The sequence below is a fragment of the Papilio machaon genome, chromosome 29, assembly GCF_912999745.1.
Source record: "Papilio machaon chromosome 29, ilPapMach1.1, whole genome shotgun sequence".
Classification (NCBI taxonomy): domain Eukaryota; kingdom Metazoa; phylum Arthropoda; class Insecta; order Lepidoptera; family Papilionidae; genus Papilio; species Papilio machaon.
Window position 1 is genome coordinate 1,115,090 of NC_060014.1, and position 21,021 is coordinate 1,136,110.

Genomic DNA, 21,021 nt, shown 5'->3' on the forward strand with positions numbered 1-21,021 from the left:
TAAGATAGGAAGTTGAACTTTGGAACGTATTTCTATCAATCTAAGCGTTATTTGATACCGTTAATTGGTATGTCCTAAAGTTTTGATTATTGAAGTATTGATTATTTTTACTAGTTACAGCAATTGAAGGGGCAACTTATTTGGGCCAGTTTTCGAGATACGACATTTCCGCTTTCTGCCGTCTATATATAGATTTAAATATATTTGGAACTAAAAAAATGGCAACATTATATTATACAGCTCATATGAATAAATAAATTTGCTTTGCTATTGTTTATTAAAAAAAACCTAATCCTAAACCTAAGATATATATATATATATATATATATATATATATATATATATATATAAAAGAAAGTCGTGTTAGTTACACCATTTATAACTCAAGAACGGCTGAATCGATTTGACTGAAAATTGGTGGGCAGGTAGCTTAGAACCAGGAATAGGACATAGGATAATTTTTACCCCGTTTTCTATTTTTTATTCCGCGCGGACGGAGTCGCGGGTAAAAGCTAGTAATAATAAGTCTCGTACGATTTATTACCTCAACTTGTAACCGTCCGCGTCGTTACCGCGTTGATGTCGCGTGCTCGCCGCGGTCACTTACCAAACGCTATTTCTTTATTTCGATTGTTGAAAAGCCTAGCAGCATACTTCTTGAGAACCGCATTTCATATTTATATTTTTTTTTTAATTTTTCGATTCATTTAATTTAAAAAAAATGTTGGTGGTGGGTTTTTTTAGTTTTTTTTTTGATACGCGATTCTAATTTTTGTTTTTTTTTCTGTATCCTTATAGAAATGTTATGAAACACGGTGCTTCAGAAGATGTTTGGAAGGCGAAGGAATACAGAGAAATAAGAATTTAAAACGAAACCACACGAATATAGTTGATTATAATAAAATAGTTGAAATTTAATTTTTTTTTTGTTTTACTTTTAATTCTATGATTTTTTACTGAAATAGTTTATTGCTGAATGTTGAACAGACTTCACTGAGATACTTTTTTTTTTACCAATTTTTTTTTTGGAAATTATTCTAAATCATATTAATATTATTTTATTCAGTTTTTCTATGAGTTTTTTTTATCTTCAAATTATTTATTTTTCCAAATTACGTAATGTTAGCTTTAGAAACTAATCAAGTAAACAATATAAATATTTTTAATACGGAATTTAATTATTTTGTCGTAATGAAAAGTTAAAATTACGAAAAGATTAAGCAATTACGACCAAAGAGTTTCAAATTATAATACTAGTAATAGAGCGGACGTTACCATTTTGAATATTTAAATCACAATGGCACTTCTATCTTTCACATATGTCAATTAGACAATCGAAACTACCAATGGTACATCTGTAAAGTACAATTTGTTTCGTATGTCCCGTCTATATGCTTGTTAGGTCTTTGGTTACGTCATTCCTTACGACTGTCACTTCATTCCCCAATGCAGGCATTTCATCCCCCATCTCCCAAGGGGAGTGCGACAACGGGACCATTTCCCCTTCACCCCCCAATGATGACGGACCTGGAGCTATAGGAGAGGGAGCACCTCATTCTAGACATGGTAAGTATATTCTAGAATAACCTAGATTTACTCAAAGTAATTTAAAGCCCTTAGTACACAACACAATATTGAATCGACGACGCTAGTCGTCTATTTGGTCAGTACAGGCGACTAAATGTCAACAGATTTGCTCCGCCATCTTGAAAATCGCAGCGACTTTTCTCAAGATATTTGATAGGTTGGGAGCGATTGGTTTCGGAGATGAAAATACGAACCTATTTGGAATTATATTTGGTCGCGACTAAAATCGCTGGTGTTGAAGTTATACGTTGTTTTGTGTACGTAGGGCTTAATGGTTCATAAGTACTAAAGTACTAATGTTAAGTCTACCTTAGTCATCTAATAACAATTCTGAGTATGGCTGTATATTTCTCTTCTAAGAAAAGGGTGGGAAAGGAAAGATGATTAAAATTAAGTCTCCCAAAAGCACTTCCAACATCAGACTTCCACTTCACAACTAAAAAAATAACTGAATAAGTAGTCTATGTGTTCTACCAGAATATGTTCTACGTCTGTGTTAAATTTCATCAAGATCCGTTGAGTTTTTCCTGAGATAACTTGAAACATCCATCCATCCAAACATTCGCATTTATATTAGTAAGATTTTAATAAAGTTGATTTATCATTTTTCAGAAAGCAGTGTTTTCCTCCCGGATCGTACTATCACAAATTTGTCAGCTCTAGAGGCAGCAGAAAGAGAGATTGAGTCGTTCAAACGTTTCGACTTCTATTTCGAACCTCCCCAACATAAGCCACGTGTTGCACTCGATGTTAACGCGCTAAGACCTGGACATAAGTAGATAAATAAATAAAAAAAACAATACCGAATATGACAATTTAAAAATCACTGGACTTTTACATGAAATAACAACTTTACAAATTTAATTCAACCTTTTATAACACACATAAAAAAAAAAAAAAATCAGTCGAATTGATAACCTCCTTCTTTTTGAAGTCGGCTAAAAATACGAAATCGAACGTTATTTTACCAATATGATAGATAAATGTATGACGTAAATGCAAAAGCCATACATTCAATCAACTATTTCATTTTAATACAAAGATAGTCATATAATTTTTATCTTACGATACATATTTCATACAAGCTTACTCATACACATCTTACATACAAACTTATTTAAAAATTAGTTCTTATTACGATTGTTTCTTAGTTAATATATGAACAAATAACTATTGAAAATGATCGTTAAACAAAGTTAACTGACCCGTTAACAAGCACTGATGTCGCGGTTAAATTTTTAACAAAATACTATCTGTTTAATCATAGAAAATGCTATAAAATATAAAAAAAGACAGCTACTAATATCCAATCGCGGAGCACGAAGAATTTCGTACATTGAACTGTCATTACCTGTCTCTGTCACTCCCGCGTAAATACAATGAGTCTTGCTCGCACAGATACAATGGCCGCCGTCCTCAGGGATTGTAAACATTTTATTGGAGACTATAAGGTTTGTTCTTGTTTGCATAATTGGCCTTGAGGCACGACAAAAAGTCCTCGGTTTGCTTGACCTTGACTTTACTTGTAATATAAATAATAAATAAATAATTTATATAATAATAATAACTATATTTCATAAGTTGGTAAATTTTCTTCTTCAAATAATTCATGTAAACCGCACTAAATACAAAAATGTTTATGACCACTGTCAGTAAGTAAAGAGGTCTTTGTACGAAATTCTTCGTGCTCCGCGACTGGACTTTAACAAGAATTATGGGACACTTATTTTGACATTGACAGAGTGGTGTTAGCTGTCAACTTACGGTCATCGTGACAAATATCTTTGATGGTCTAAAGACGTGTTTTTTTAAATACATAATTGCCATATAAGAATAATTTGGATTTCAAATAATGTTTATGACGATATCGAATAAGTTGAAAGAAACTTGTCTTTTTATAAACATTTAGAAATATGTTTTTTAACTGAAAATGAAAAAGAAATGTACGAAAATCATGTTGACGTATTAAAAAATGTAATATTTTATATTATCATTATCTCAACACAGACTTTACGGTACAAGGAATTGACACTGACAGTTGCAACTGTCAAAATGACGTAACAAATCCTCTCGATATTGACATTTGTATATATTTAACATATAGTACGATAAAATTATCTGGCCCAGTGAAAGACGATAATTCTGTCAAGACAAGACAGCTAGAATACGACAAGGATTTTGAGACATTGACAAGCTAGAGAGTTATCGTCATGTTTCATTTATGTCGTATAAGTTTATCATTGTAATGGATTTGGACTGAAGTGACACACATTGTCTTTTGTTCTCTTTGGAAAACCAGAGACAATGTGTCAATACAATTGTCACTGCAGTCATAAGTGTAAGAGCTAGTAACGTGTTTTTTGAATCTATGTATACTTTCCGATTTAACTATATACAAAATAAATATAGCTAAGAATTTCTAGATAATAATTACTCAGTCCGTAGATGAATTGCTTGGTATGCTTGAATATTTCTGACCTCTATAGATTACGGGACAGCTGGCTGTTTAGAAATGACAGCCTTTGCTTAAATTGATTCTGACAGCTAAATCTATTAGTTCGAGTTTACACCGCTACTGTCAGCGCCAATATGGCGGAAATAAAATAGGCACAAAATGCCACGTCTTATAGCCTGTCCAATAGAGGTGAGTTACGATGTTCTTTGTAGACTGGACTTGCGTTACTAGCTCAGAAGAGCGCTGTCGCTTTGTCTTTCCCTCAAACTCGCTATTATATGTCACCGGTGAATATAATTTTGTAATTTACCTAGGCAAATTATAAATTAAGCATATCCAACAAATTCAAAAGTGACGAAATTTCGTAAAGTTACTATTCATTGCTATGCAGCTAGAAAGCTGACAATGTCATTTTTACAAAGAATTAAAATTTAATACGTCACTGTTATTTACGATTTGCCTAGGTAAATTGTAATTTATTATTTGTCGGTTATTTAATTGTAAGAGAACGCATTACTTATGCTCAGTAAAGACATTTTTTTCTAATGTATTTCGTCGCAAACGATTGAATTGTATAGATGTATCTCCCCTGTGTATGCGGTTATATTTAAAAGAATAGTCACAAGAATATTTGATGTGCAAATAAACTTTACGAAATGGCAAATGTTTTATTTTTATAAACCCGTTTTAAGATAAGTTTTCATCAAGAAAACTTAATGAATTGTCCTCACTCAGTGAAATACCACGATCTTACAGAAGACAGACCTCAAGTTGAAGTAATTCTACCTACAGTCTGAAGAGTGTGGTGACGGAGGATCCATTTTAGTCCTCTTTCCTTTCCCACACTTTTTCTTATAAGGAAAGGATGGGAAGGGGAGGTGGATTTGATGGAGGATATGCATAGGAAGGTTAAAAATATTCTCTTTTTGTGCGTCTCCTCCTTCGTAGATTGAGAGTAGGCAACGCAATTGCGAATGTCTATGGGCAACGGTCGCTTCGCCATTTCGTCGAATTCATGTTTGCATTCATTTGAAAAAAAAATTGTTATTCTTTTAGAAAATTTATGGGTAAATAAGAAATAAAACTAATGATTATTAATTCAATTTTATTCTTAATCTGTAATCTAATATTCAGATGACATACAATTTTTTTGTACTTGCAACACAAACTAAATGTTAATAAAATGGCGCGTTAAGATACAGACCAACAAGAACATTAAGGCAAACTTAATTATATCAGCTCACTAGCGTCCCGATGTCAATATAAAATATATAACAAGATGATGTTTGTACTGTTGTTGTATCATTTACTATGACATAAGTTAATCTTATCTATATATATATAAAAGAAAGTCGTGTTAGTTACACCATTTATAACTCAAGAACGGCTGAATCGATTTGACTGAAAATTGGTGGGCAGGTAGCTTAGAACCAGGAATAGGACATAGGATAATTTTTACCCCGTTTTCTTTACTTTTTTTTTTATTCCGCGCGGACGGAGTCGCGGGAAAAAGCTAGTTTTATATATATTGTGACAGAAACAACAGAAATAACATCGCATCTATCACTGGTTCTCATATCTTTGTTTCATTATAACTTGATTAAGAATAACTACTGTTATCAGAGAACTCTAGTGTTGTGGAGGTCGCTAGTGTGCTAACAGCTGATGACGTCAGAGAAGTCGCTACTGTTTACAGAGACCGCTACTGTGATCAGATGTCACTAGTGTCAAAGAGAACTCTAGTTGTTAGAAATGTTATTACTTTAGTCACAGAACGCTGTATTAGTCTAATAGTTGGTTTCTAAGACCAAAATACTTGGATAAAACATACAGGAATTATGTTCACAGATAATAAAAGATAAGAGACTGCTTGTATATGTTTATTATTGTAGATGTCGCTGTAATCAGTGTTGTCGTTTGGCGCCGTGCGGTACATCTGAGTTAGGTGTGCGAGGCTGTCTGGTGGGGAGGGGGGCGCGACGCTTACGGCGAGGGGGGGCGGCCACAAGACCTGCGTGAGCCTGCGCAGCCAGCAACATGCCTAACTGACACTGAGCCTAGAAAATATCACATCTATATATATAGTCAGAAAGTCGTGTTAGTTACACTATTTATAACTCAAGAACGGCTGAATCGATTTGACTGAAAATTGGTGGGCAGGTAGCTTAGAACCAGGAAACGGACATAGGATAATTTTTACCCCGTTTTCTATTTTTTATTCCGCGCGGACAGAGTCGCGGGTAAAAGCTAGTTAGAAATAAACACGGATTATAGAAGTAATTATAGTACGGGGTTTATTAGACCCCTAAATGTATAATACAGGGTGAATTAGACCCATTCGCGATCTTATAGAGGTTAAGACCTCTATCAGTATTTAAAAGTAGCATTTTAAGATATTAGTATGTATCTTATTGGGGGGGGGGGGTGTATTCGACCCCACACATGCGGGGTGTAACTGACCTCTTCGTGCATTTGCAAGGCCATTGTATGAACACTGTGCTCTCTACTGTTGTACATGAGAGCGTTAGACAACATCAACAGTACGTCACGTTGAAACTCCGCTGTTGTACTGGAAAAAAATTTAATAAACATCAGAAATTCTGTATCTAGATTAAATTTAAGATATAAAAGTGAAAGAATTCTTCATTCCTATTGCCGTTGACCACAGGAATTTATCTAGACCACATTGGTTTACTTGGACCACATTGGTTTACTTAGACAACTAGGCTCAGTTCTTCTTATCCACGTAATGCCCACTACTGGGCATAGACCCTCAAAGATAGCTACGATGAAGTTAATTTAGATCACAGAGATTTTCATAGAACATAGTATTGACCACATCGGTTTACTTGGACCATAGTGAATTAAATTGGACCACAGAGTATATAACTCACCGTATCTGACCGGAGTCAATGTTTCTCCTAATTGTAGTAAGATCCATGGGTCTCTTCACCACCACACTGTAACCTGGAGCTTCTTCATCAGATATGGGTCGGAGGAATATTGATGCATATTTATGTGCACATAACCTGTAAATAATGCATTATATATACTTATATTTTGTATATATATAAGAATATATATATATAGTCTTATTCGATATATAAGACTAGCTGTCGCATGTGACTCTGTCTGCGTGGAATTAAAAAAAACTTAAATAAGTAGTGTATGTGTTCTTCCAGACTATGTTCTACATCTGTGATAAATTTCATCAAGTTCTGTTGAGACGTTCCGGAGATAACTTCATCCATCCATCCATCCATACATTTGCATTTATAATATTCGTAAGATTACATTGTAAAAAACAGAGACAAGTGTTCACTTCATGAGGTTATATGTAACTTTATTGTTCACTAGTTGTCGCACGCGACTCTGTCTACACGGAATTTTAAAAAAAACAGTAGCCTATATGTACGTCCAGACTATTATTCTATCTAGCCTTTCCGGAGATATCTTCAAACAAACATCTAAACCAGTGTTTCCCCTTGGAGGCGTTAGAAACCTAGGAGGGGGCGTTAAGAGGTCCAAAAAATGGGGGGCATTGAAATTAATTAAAGTAATGAAATTGTGGTTTTTAAGTTTTAGGGCTGAATAAAAATTAGGGGCGCTCTGAAATATAATTGATTTTCAAAGGGGACGGTGGAAGAAATAAGTTTGACAATCACTGCACTAAATATTCGCATTTATAATATTAGTAAGATTTAAAAATAATTTTTACCCAACTATTGTTACCTAATGTTACCTAAACGACTCATCCGATTACGACAAAGAAGGTGTTATTAGAAACATATAACATCCCTGAGTGTCAATATAACAGTTTATTGGTATTTTTTTGGATTTTTCAACTAAAAAATAGGATTTTTTTTAATTTTAACTTATAATCTATATATATAAAAGAAAGTGGTGTTAGTTACACTATTTATAACTCAAGAACGGCTGAATCTATTTGACTGAAATTTGGTGGGCAGGTAGCTTAGAACTAGGAAAAGGACATAGGATAAGTTTTACCCCGTTTTCTATTTTTTTTATTCCTTGCGGACGGAGTCGCGGGTAAAAGCTAGTATATATATATAAAAGAAAGTCGTGTTAGTTACACTATTTATAACTCAAGATAGGTCGAACTGATTTAGCTGAAAATTGATGGGGAGGTAGCTTAGAACTAGGAGACGGACATAGGAACTTTTTTATCTTGTGTGCATTTTTTTTTTATTCCTTGCGGACGGAGTCGCGGGTAAAAGCTAGTTAGTCTTAAAGTACCTGCTGTAAACCAACATAACACTCTTCTTCCACAAACGATGTTGTTTTTCAGCATCGCTAGCACTTGGCGAGTCTGGTGCACTCGCCTCCGCAGCGCTCTCTGATCCAGAACATGCTAGAAGATACGCAGAAGATACGCAGAAGATATGTAGAAGTAAAATACAGTCGAAACTCGGATAATTAAGAAACTTGTATAAAAGAAAAAAATAGTACTTTGGACTCTCGACTTATTTAAGTTCGAATTTTAAAGAAGATACGTAGAAGATAAACAGAAGATGCATAGATGTATTATTTAACATATTTAGTTCCATGGATTCGCTGGACGCGAACATTTTTATATGAAATTTTGACGTGGTATAAAAAAAATATATATTTTCTAGAAAAAATCTTAAATTTTTTGTATTTTCTGTTAAATTGAATTACAAGATAGAAAAATGTTAAAAATATAGACTATTTGATATTTCGGAACTATTAGTTCATTTCGTCATTAATAAGTAATTTTTGAGTTAATACAAAATAAAAAAAAATCTAAAAATTGTCTTTCCTTTTGTTATAAAGAAGTGAACAGAAGTGGATTTATCAGAGGATGAGATGCTTAGGAAGGGGAATCTCTTTAGGTCCCCTCCGCTGTCGATCAAAAGTAAACGATGCAATTGTGACGTATATAGACAGCATTTTCGCCATTTCGGCGAATTAACGTGGTCACTCGTTTATAACTTTACGATATAAATAAAATTACTTACTTCTTGATTCAGATTTCTTCTTTCTAGAATAATCACGTTTCTTCTTTCCATCTTTTTCTTCTTCTCTGCTTAACTGTTAAAAATTAAGATTTTTTTTCATACATCTATTGTAAAAAAAGTACTGAATTTTCGAAGTTGGCACATAGATAACAAGGGTACTCATCTAACTGACGTGCCAACTAAACTGCTTAATGGATAAAAAAAAACTACCCTACTAAATTAAGACTAAATCTTACCTCCATTGGAGTATCATCATCTGTCTCTGTGTGTGTATCTTCTGTATCTAAGGGACGATTTAATTCTTCTGTCTTCTCTTCTATACATTCTTCTTTTATCATCTCTTTTAATGGTATTGAATCCTGAAAATTAAGATTGTTGAAAACATCAAGAAGATTTGGACAAATTCATTGACATTTTAAATAACTTACTTCTGCATCTTCATCTATTTTAACATCTTCTATCTTCTCTTCTGTGTTAACTTCTGCTTCGTTCTCTAAATGTTGAGTTACTTCTTTATCTTCTTTGATATCTTCTTGTATTTCTGTTTCTTGTGGAGTTTCGATTGATTCTTCTTTCACTGGTGTTTCTAGAAATTAAATAAAGGACTAATTTTAGTCATCTTAAGCTTCTTATCTTTTTCTTATAAGTAAGGAATGGGAAGGGAAGATGAATTTGGCAAAGAATAGACGCATAGGAAGGGGATATACCCTCTTACTTTATGACCAAATGATTGACATCGCATCTACAGATCAGCAAATACAGATGTCTATTGGCAACTGTCACTTCGCTATTTTGGCGAATTCAATTAGCCGCTTGATCGTTTTCCAACTTTTATAAAAAAATTACCCTTTATTTTTACATTTAAGTAATTTTCAATTTAATTTTAATGATGAAAAACTACATTCAGAGACTACTTTAGTTATCACAAACTATTTTCACTGCCTCACTCAGAATCATTAAACGATCTCCCTTAGTGCAGATATAACAAAAATATATACTATAATTCTTCCTTAGTAGCCATAACAAATATATACATAATATAGTGTGGTATTAAATCACCTCCAAAAGACCCTCGGTAACTATTAAACTACATAAATCTACTCTAAAAGACTACCTTAATAACTATTACACTACTCTCCATAATTAAGTATGCCACTTAATCTATACTAAGGGATGGTACTTCGCATCTATTAAACAATTCTGAGTATTTAAATGAGCGTACAACAAAATCAACTCCAAAAGACTACATTAGAGTGAAAAAAACTATTAAACTACTTCAAAATTTGATAGTTTTACCTGGTACAACTATTTCTTCTGTAGTTTCTATTTCAGGTGGCAATGGTATCTCTTCTGCTTTAATAACGTCCACTTGTAATTCTTCTACCGCTGCTTCTTTAGTTTCTTCTACAATCTCTTCTTTGTCTTCTACTTTCTCTTCCATTACAGGTTCTGAGGGAGTTTCAATGCTGGAAAGAAGATAAAACTTTTGGAGCGGAGAAAATCAATTTATTAGATATTTTCAGTATTTGAGTTTTTTTTTTTTTAATGAAAGGAATCTTTTAATTTAAGTATATCTGCTGTTTAATTAACGGGTAAATCTTTTACCTTTCTTCTACCTCTTGTGCGGTTACTTCTTCAATTTGAACTTCTTCCACTTCTATAGTTTTTTCTTCTTCAACCTCTTTTTCCGGTTCTGTCTCTGTTTCTTCTGTTTCTGCTTCTTGTATTTCTTCTTTTATCTAGAATATAATTATAATGCAATGTGAAATTACATTTAAACATGTCACCGACTGACAATGTCATTTATTGTCCATGGATATCTTGTAATATTGTAATGTATCATCATGTCTATAATTTCTCATAAAAAAAAATGTATAAACCATAGACAGACGTACGCTAAAAAATGTAATTCCAAAAAAAAAAAATTCTATATCAAAAGATGGACGAACAAACGACTACCTAGATTCGCCGAAATAGCGAAGTGACCTTTGCCCATAGACATCTGCATTGCAGATGCATTGCCTACCTTAATCAATGGAGAAGGGGACGCACAGAAAGAGGATATTTTCCCTTCCTATGCGTTCCCCCTTCAGTCAAATCCACTTCCCTTCCCATCCTTTCTTAATAAGAAAAGGTTGGGAAAGAGGAATAAAATTAAAATTACCTATAATTTAAGAAAAAAACTTCATATTAAAGAAAAAAATTCACATAATAACTGAAAAAAAATAAAAAATAATGTATAAATTGTATGGAATTTGACATAACTCTGTTTCAACGTTGTATTTGTACATACAAACACTCATACATACCGCATTATCTTCAGGTTGTATGACTTTTATCTCAGGCGTTGGGAACTTGACTTCTGGAAAAGCTATCTTCACTTCTGCATCTGATGTTACTTCTGTTTGATTCTCTTCTATTACTTCTTCTTCTTGCTAGAAGATTACGTATAAAGGATATTTCCATGTGACATCTTAATGAGATAATTATCGACTATTGTGACTTAAAATAACCGGATACTTTGATGTTGTTTTAACCGGTTTTGATTATTAAAGCAATCTTTCAAGTTATAAAGGTTTTAAATCAAATCTTACTAATATTATAAATACGAATGTTTGTATGGATGTTTGTATGAAGATATCTCCGGAACGTCTCAACAGATCTTGATGTAATTTATCACAGATTTAGAACATAGTCTAGAAGAATACATAGGCTACTTATTATGTTTTTTTTTTAATTCCGTGCAGACAGAGTCGCGGGCGACAGCTAGTATATTAATAAATAGTGATTTTTTTTATATTCACTATTTATTTTTGTACTTTTCGTTTATGTTTTATGTATGTATTTATTTACTAGTTTTCACCCGCGACTCCGTCCGCGCAGATTTGAAAAAAAAAACGTAAATAGTAGCCTAGTAGGAGAACCGTCTCCAAGACTATGTTCTACATCTGTGACAAATTTCATCGAGATCTGTTGAATCGTTTCAGAGGTAACTTCAAACAAACATACATCCATACATCCAAGCTTTCATATTTATAGTATTAGTAAGATATAATTTAAACACAGTTAATAGTAAAACATGTATATGAGAGATAACTCTATAAGCGAGAGTCCAGTTCCAAAGGACTACCTCCATAAGCGAGAAACTCGGGTTAGAGAGAAATCTTTTTAAGCGAGAGAAAATATCACAGTTGCTTGAACTCTCGCTTTTAAAAGTTTTAATGTAAATTTCGCGTTTCGTCTGATGAGTGTTGCCAGAGGTCTAATTTTAGTATTCTTTCCCTTCCCATCGTTTTTCGTATTAAGAAAGGATGGGAAGGGGAAGTGGATTTGACGGGAGAAATGGAAAGGGGAAAAATTGCCTTTTTGTGCGTCTCCTCCTTCGTCGATTAAAGGTAGAGAACGCATATGCAATTGTGGATGTCTGCGGGCAAAGATTGCTTCGCCATTTCGGCGAATTTATGTGACCGCTTGCATGTTTCCCACCTTGTAATATAAATAAAAAAAAACATACCATTTTCTCTTGTTCAACAACTTCTTTTTCCACCGAATCAACTACCATTGGTTCTTCCTGAAAGTTAATACATAAAAATCCATACAAAATGAACATACATTTAATAATATAAGATTTATATAATACATACCTTTATTTCCACATCTTGTGTTGTCTCTAAATTACTTATTTCAGTAGATTTTTCTTCTTCTTTCTTATAAACGGGCTTTTCTATTCTGGAAAATTTAAACATTCAAACATAAACAAATGGAGTTAATAAAAAAAACTTGTGATCCGTCATGGGACGCCTGGCAGATGTGAAACATCGTGTGTGTACAAATAATATGCATAAAATATTAAATAAATAAATGACAAATGAATGAATGAATGGATGAATGAATGAAGGAATGAATGAATGAATGAATGAAGGAAGGAATGAATGACGGAATTAATGAATAAATGAAGGAAGGAAGGAAGGAAGGAAGGAAGGAATGAATGAATGAATGAAGGAATGAATGAATGAATGAATGAATGAATGAAGGAAGGAAGGAAGGAAGGAAGGAATGAATGAATGAATGAATGAAGGAAGGAATGAATGAATGAATGAATGAAGGAAGGAATGAATGAATGAATGAATGAAGGAATGAATGAATGAATTATAATTATAATAATAAATAATATTAAATATTATTAAAATAATATATATATATATATACATATATGTATACCTCAGTATAGCGTGGCGACCCGTCGCCACGGCAAGCGTCGCCACGCCAAATATTCGGTTTACAAGTGATCCTATAGATGTTTCACATCAAAAAAACAAGACTGAATGTGACTCCTATGACACTCTTTGAATGACTACCATTCGTATGACACCTCACACGTTAAAATCTATTCAGTAGTTTAGGTTTTAAAAGGTAACAACGAAATTGACACAAAAAAAACTTGTCAGTTGGCTAAAAGTCATGTCGAAATTTTTCTAGACAAAATTTCTTATACAGATATTAAATATTTTAATTAGTAATATTGTTAGGTAGATTTTTTTCAATGTAGGCTATTTTTAAAACTTACCTAGCAGCTGTTTTATGCATAGAAGTGACAGGTGGTATATGTATGTCTATATCTCTGAAGGCGTATACATCTTCAGCTTTTATTTCTATATCATCTATATCCACTGCGGGTACTGGGGGGGTTAGAACTGGTGATGGGGTTGATGTGCCCGCTAGAAATTACATACATTACATACTAGGACGTCCGCGACACCATTCGAGCGGAATTAAGAAGGAAGCTTAATTAGTAGTCTATATGTTCTTCCAGATTATATTCTACATTTGTGACAAATTTCATCAAGATCTGTTGAGATGTTCTGGAGATAGGTAGTAATAATCATCCATCCATCTATCTAAACATTCGTATCTATCTATATATATATAAAAAAGAAAGTCGTGTTAGTGACACTATTTATAACTCAAGATAAGTCGAACTGATTTAGCTGAAAATTGATGGGGAGGTAGAGTAGAACTAGGAGACGGACATAAAAACTTTTTTATCTTGTGTGCATTTTTTTTATTCCGCGCGGACGGAGTCGCGGGTAAAAGCTAGTTAATAATATTAGTAAGAACTTAGATACATCTTAGATATATGTTTGTTACTTCATATCTCCAGAAAAACTCAACGGATCTCGATAAAATTTATCACAGATGTAGAACATAATCTAGAACAAGACACAAGCTACATATGATCTTGGAAATATGTCAAGTTCCTGTGAGATAAGTTTGTTTTACTTTCCTCAACAACTCCATAACATAACAACATATCTTAATGAAATTTGTCACAGATATAGAATACAGTCACAAATCTATATATATAAAAGAAAGTCGTGTTAGTTACACCATTTATAACTCAAGAACGGCTGAATCGATTTGACTGAAAATATGTGGGCAGGTAGCTTAGAACTAGGAGACGGACATAGGATAATTTTTACACCGTTTTCTATTTTTTTTAATTCCGCGCAGACGGAGTCGCGGGTAAAAGCTAGTAACATATAATACTAACTATTCATCCCTTTTTTTCAAATTCCGTATACTAAAAAAAAACATATTTTTAACGATAATTAAGTTAATTTTAAAGATAAATCTGTTGTGACAAACCTTTCAGTTGTTGTTCGATCTGCACCAGCTGACTCTTAATATGTTCTATTGCTGCGTGTTTACTTTCTTGAGGACTGGAGCCACCTTGGGGCTTCTCTAACAACATTGATAGTGTCGGAGCACCCGCTGACGGGGACAATGTATCTACGGAGATGTTTTACTCCTTATAACTTTGTTACCTTACTAATATAAATGAGAAAGTAACTGTCTATTTGTGTCGCTTTAACGCCAAAATTAATGAACCTATTTAAATGAAATTTGGTACACATATAGTCTATAGCCTGAGAAAGGATATAGGCTACTTTTTAATGCGAAAAAAGGGTTGAAAGGGGTAAAGAAAAAGTTCAAAGTTTCCAAAAGTTTTACCCTTCATAGGGTATGAATTAACAAAAGGGAAATGCGACCTAAAAACTCTACTACAAAGAAAAACTGTTTAATTCCTTACAAATTCACATTAAACCGCTTTACAATTATCGTGTGGCATATTAATGCTTCTTTAAAGAGATGATGTAATTTTTATTTAAAAAAATAACTATAATAATGTTTAAAAACAAAAACCCAAACAAAAAAAGTAAAAATAACTCAAGTAAAAAGAAAAAAAGCAAATTATCATCAAATCTCGTATCGAAAATTATCGTTAAGTAATTCTTAAGCGACTTTGAGTGCAATTTAATGTCAATCACTCTGAGTACATACCAACAGTATTAGCTGGATGTGAGATATGCTGCGGAATCGTCACCACAGGTGATGATTTGAGCAACGATGTTAATAACGGTGATGAAGGTTGGACGGGGGAACCTAAATTGAAGAAAAAAAAAGACCAAAAACATTAAAAAAAAGAAAAACTACTATAGTATTTGAGATTGCAGTCAAATCAAACAACTATTGTTAAATCATGATCCTCCCCTTGTCAATACAGAGTGTCTCTTCCCTTCTCAATAAGACGTCATATTTGAATTCACTCCCTTCTTACACATATCCTCTTTCATACAATACTTTCTTCTCTCTTCTTCTTTCTATCTTACTCCTTTCTTATTTATGAGATCATCTTTCTGCATTATCCATTCAATGATTTTCGTTTCTCAGTCTTTTAAACTATATCCAATTATCCTAGCACAAGGTTCAAACTTATTTGAAAAGGTAACAAGATCTTCAAAAATAAACACTGCACACATACATTCGAACTTGGATAAGCGAGAGTCGTAAACTATATTGGAACGAAGTTCCTTATCGCGCGTTGTGAAAGGGGGCTAGACGGAAAAAATTCTTACGAAAAGTTGTCACGACACTTTTTGCTAAGTATGTTAACGACGAATGAGCGCTACTTCACCATGGCAACGACGTGACAATATATAACGAAAATTCATAGAAATAAAATGTACTTCTTGTGAAGACTTAAGTTTTTTATGCATAGAATAAACATTGGTTCCTTCACTAATTAATAGAAAGGAACTTCGTTCCATCCGGGTGTCCCAACACACCTCTCAAGTTTTTTTTCTCACTTACAAAAGTTTCTCTCTAACTTATTAGGTCCTTACATATGAAATTGGCGTTTTTCGTACTGGCCAATTTAATCACGAATTTCTCCTCTTTGGTAAGGAATTCCAAATTCAAATTTGTACAGCTATAGACTCATGTATTTGTGGTTCGATGACCGTCATTCATTTGTTTTTTTTCTTCTGTTTTTTTCTGTTTGCGTCACTCATTTTACAAAATGGAAAACTAAAAATATCGCATTATTTACGAGTACGAGTTCCACGGTGGCACTAGTGCTGCGGAAACGACTCGAAGGGTGAATGATGTGTATGGCGGTCGTGTTGCAAAAGAAAACACAGTTCGTTTTTGGTTCAACGTTTTCGTTCTGGAAATTTCGATCCGCAGAACAAGCCCCGTGGACGGCCTGAGACTCAAGTTGATAATGAAGAGTTGAAGGCTATTTTGGAAGCGGATCCATCGCAAACCACGTCCGAGTTAGCTGCAGGCTGCGATGTTAGTGATAAAACTGTTTTAATTCACTTGAAGCAAATTGGGAAGATTAAAAAGCTTGAAAGGTGGGTACCTCACGAATTGACTGAAGCAAACCGGCAAACGCGCGTCGGCGTTGCGTTACATTACTAAACCGGCACAATAATGAAGGTATTTTAAACCGAATCATTATCTGTGATGAAAAATGGGTTCTTTACGATAATCGGAAGCGCTCAGCGCAATGGTTGGATCCTGGCCAGCCAGCCAAATCCTGCCCCAAGCGAAAATTAACCCCAAAAAAGTTACTTGTAAGCTTTTGGTGGACTAGTGCCGGTATTGTTCATTACAGTTTTCTCAAATCTGGCCAGACTATTACGGCTGATGTCTATTGTCAGCAATTGCAAACCATGATGGAAAAGCTATCGGCTAAACAACCTAGGCTGGTCAATCGCTCCACGCCACTGCTGCTTCACGGCAACGCTAGACCACACACTGCGCAACAGACGGCTACTAAATTAGAAGAGCTTCAATTGGAAAGTCTAAGACATCCTCCGTACTCCCCGGACCTTGCTCCAACAGATTACCATTTTTTTCGAAATTTGGATAACTTCTTGCAAGGGAAAAAATTCAACTCCGATGGGGCAGTCCAAATCGTCTTCAAAGATTTTATTGATTCCCGTCCGACTGGTTTTTTTAGTAAAGGGATCAATGAACTACCTATGAGATGGCAAAAGTGCATAGAAAATAATGGTTCATACTTTGATTAATTAAATATATTATATTAAAAAATATTCGACTTTTTTTCCTCCCATACAAAACGCCAATTTCATATGTAAGGACCTAATATTTCTCGCTTATAGAGGTTCGTAGTGACTAGACAACGTCTCTCACTTACAAAGATTACACTAACAAGAGTTTCTCGCTTCCGAAGGTACATCGTGACTGAACAATGTCTCTCGCTTATAGAGGTTTCTCGCTTATCCAAATTAAATTGTATATAAATATATATTCAGAGTTAAATGTTAAGTACATCATTAGCAGTGTGAATTAAAAAAATAAAGGACCCAAAGACACCATCCTAACAGAACACAAAGTAATTTTAAAAAAAAAGTGTTAAACAATTCAAATAAAACATATAAATTATAAACATAACATTAAAACTAATATTTGAAACTATAATTTAAACAAATAACTTTTTTTTTTTCAGTAAATATACAAAAAAAAAATTACTATTTCTATTTCTCTCTCCGTCCGTCTTCCGAATCCATTCCGACTTAACTAAAACCTTATACCAAATGGTTCATGACAACAGTTAAATGAAAGGATTAGAACCAATGACCACAAAATTGTGAGTCCATACCTTGAACTACTTGACTATTGGCATTAAATACCTGATCCCGGTGATTGTTGTCCTGGTCTCCAAGCCCTTTCAGTCCGGTTTCGTCTTTCCTCTCTTTCTTTCAGTAGTGCAAGCCGTCTCGCATTCTCTCGCTCTCTCGCCCTCTTCTCTGCTTCCGTTGCGTTCCATAATTCATGTACTCTTTCATCTGATGTTGTCGGATCTGATAGTTCTGTTATCTCTTTCTGTTAGAGGGGGAAAAAAATTTATTAAACCTATTCCGATGAATCCTATGTATAAAGGCCAAAGTAACAAATTGTTGATTTTAATTTTTTTATGTTAAAAACTACCTCTTAGTTAAGTTAACATGCACTAAACATAAATACATATTTACAGATGTAAATGTTATTATTTTGCTGAAATAAAAGAGCCATATGCGGTCTATTTTCCTATATGGTTGAAACTTTAAGAGCCTCTCCTGTAAAGTTGTCAATTTGTACATTGACCCTTATTTGTAGGAGCTATCGATTCGTTGTGATTAAAAATATAGGTATGGATGAAGTGAAGTAGAGTAGAAAGTGATGTTTGGATATGCTACAAAAGTAAAAATTTTCCAATTTCAAAATACAAGTACTACAACAATATACAGAGATATGATTCTACTCTACGACACGTTGTGACGTCACATCACGAATTTGAAATAGATTTTAAGAAATGATAAAATACACAATGTTTCATATAATTATTCAGGTGGATGTAAAGGAGCCAACTGAAAACCAGCGCAGGGACTGCTTTAGGCCGTCTCTGCATACGCTGAGTTGGCGCCTTTTACCACATTTCTCTAAATTATTTTCATAAATATGTAGTGTGAATATTTTTTTATTCTTGTACTTGTGTGGTAATAAACGAGTTTCTTTCTTTCTTTCTCTCTTTTATCTTACTAATATTGTAAATGCGAATGTTATTTGTTTAAAGATATCTTCAGAACAACTCAACGGCTCAACGGATCTTGATGAAGTTTGTCACAGATATGGAACATATTCTGGACGAACAGCTAGATTTAATTTCGACAGTTAGAAAATCATAAAGTAAAACATTTACAGAAGTACAGATTTTTAACAGTTTGGTACTCTGGTCTATTTAACTAAACATTATAAATGGGAAAGTTTAGATGGATGGATGGATGTTTGTTTGAAGGTATCTTCAGAAAAGCAGAAAAGATCTTGATGAAATTTGTCACATATGTAGAACATATTCTGGAAGAACACATAGGCTACTTATTTTTATTTTTTTAAATACCATGCGGATATTGTCGCTAGCGACAACTAGTACTTCTTCATATACTTCATTACTGAAGGTCGTGCTCGTCATGATATGCCTTTACAGATGCGTCAACCAGCTGCCTCCACGCCGTTGTCTTCGGCTTGTCTCAAGGCAGTCATGATATTGAGTCCCAATATATCTTGAACTTGATCGGACCATCGGGTAGGTGATCGACCCCGTGAGTACTACTTAATATAAAAAATTACCTGTGTTTGTTCATATTGTTGTGTAAGATCCGCAATCACTTTATGAATCTCTGCAATCCGTTCCTGTGTGAGTCTCTTTAAGATACTCTCCTGTGGGGTCTCTACCGCACCTTCTGAGCTCCTCTTCTTACGCTTAGGTGTCTCAACATGCTCTAATAGAGCTCCATATTGTGCTGCACAACTGGAGATACGAAAGTTTTAAATTTATATCTATATATATATATAAAAAAAAGTCGTGTTAGTTATACTATTTATAACTCAAGAACGGCTGAATCGATTTGACTGAAAATTGGTGGGCAGGTAGCTTAGAGCCAGAAAACGGAGATAGGATAATTTTTACCCCGTTTTCTATTTTTTATTACGCGCGGACGGAGTCGCGGGTAAAAGCTAGTCATTAATAAAATTAATATTTATAGCTAAGTAGCAGAAAGAAGTTTACGTATGCTGGAGTTCAAAAGTCTTTTTTTAATTCAATTGCTTAACCCCTGAGCTACCAATGCCCCTACATCAACTATATGTATTAAAGTCATGTAACACCATCTCTAACCCTCGGAAGAAACAGAACCTACCTTAAATAAATGGATGAGGGGATAGACACAAAAAGGATATATACCCATCCTCTGCATCCTCTCTTCCATTAAATTCACTTCCACTTCCCATCTTACCTTAAAAGAAAAGGATGGGAAGGGAAAGGAGACTAAAATTAGCACACTCATCAGACGAAACATGGAATTGCTTCCACTTCACCCCTACATTTTGTCGTGGTATTTCATGCAACAGATGTTGTTGCTGGCGTCTACCACTGTCAGAATTATACGAAGCTATTTTATACCTGAATGCAAATTAGTGCGTAGAACGTGCAAAGTAATGTGAGTAAAAACGAACCTTAGTAGTTTAAATTGCCGAAAATTAAAAAAATCTTATTGTAAAGTGCGGAATTGTATTTTAATATAAATATATTTAATTACCTTTTCTGTGAATACCAATCGGGTGGTCTATTCGGCTCGCCTATGGTCTTCAACGCGCGTGAAACAGACATCCAGTTTTGATCGCCACTCCTAACTACGGCTGAAGCTAAACATAGTTGTTCTCTTGTATTCCAAGTGTCTAATGGTACTCGCTTTAATTGCAATCTTTCTTGAAGCGAACTCATATTTTTATTTAGAAATATAACAAATATTTCTTTTTTGTGCTTTTGTAAACAACTTCAATCGACATTGACTCTGATTTTGACATATTGTTTTTTTATTTTTTTTTTATTAAGGCATTGGATATCGGTGTTAAATTTTTCTTGTCAGTGAAATGTCAAAGATTATAGGAAGTCTGTGTGAACTCAAACAGTAGAAATTTTACTAATATTATAAATGCTAATGTTTTTTGTTAGCAGGGATCTTCGGAAAGACTTAATGGTATAAATGTAGAATATAGTCAGGAATAATGCCTAGGCTACTTAATAAGTTTTTTTTATCCGCGAGTAAGGAGTCGTGGGCCTGTCGCCCG

The 21,021-nt window shown here is 33.9% G+C and overlaps 2 protein-coding genes across 4 annotated transcripts in view; one reads left to right on the forward strand and one right to left on the reverse strand.

Moving 5' to 3' along the window:
• The window catches only part of LOC106713427, a 49,052-nt gene extending 46,677 nt beyond the window's left edge, over window positions 1-2,375 (forward strand). For 2 of the 3 annotated variants that reach the window (XM_045685321.1, XM_045685322.1), the window contains exons 44-45: window positions 1,453-1,566; window positions 2,200-2,375. In XM_045685321.1, the coding sequence (XP_045541277.1) occupies window positions 1,453-1,566; window positions 2,200-2,366 (281 nt within the window). In that variant the 3' untranslated portion in view covers window positions 2,367-2,375. Of the gene's footprint in view, window positions 1-798; window positions 900-1,452; window positions 1,567-2,199 lie in introns of those variants that run through there. The other variant, XM_045685323.1, reaches the window with a different exon arrangement.
• A 3,533-nt stretch (window positions 2,376-5,908) lies between these two features.
• On the reverse strand, window positions 5,909-20,732 carry LOC106713428 (bromodomain-containing protein 8). The gene is made up of 18 exons (XM_045685296.1): window positions 20,490-20,732; window positions 19,522-19,702; window positions 18,045-18,237; window positions 15,385-15,486; window positions 14,689-14,832; window positions 13,610-13,760; window positions 12,687-12,771; window positions 12,557-12,613; window positions 11,352-11,477; window positions 10,648-10,781; window positions 10,339-10,508; window positions 9,471-9,628; window positions 9,279-9,401; window positions 9,043-9,115; window positions 8,300-8,414; window positions 6,937-7,071; window positions 6,503-6,611; window positions 5,909-6,099 (listed from the first exon to the last, which is right to left on the reverse strand). Exons 1-18 carry the CDS (start codon window positions 20,672-20,674, stop codon window positions 5,947-5,949), a joined length of 2,394 nt encoding a protein of 797 aa, XP_045541252.1. The 5' UTR covers window positions 20,675-20,732; the 3' UTR covers window positions 5,909-5,946.
• Between the last annotated feature and the right edge of the window lie 289 nt (window positions 20,733-21,021).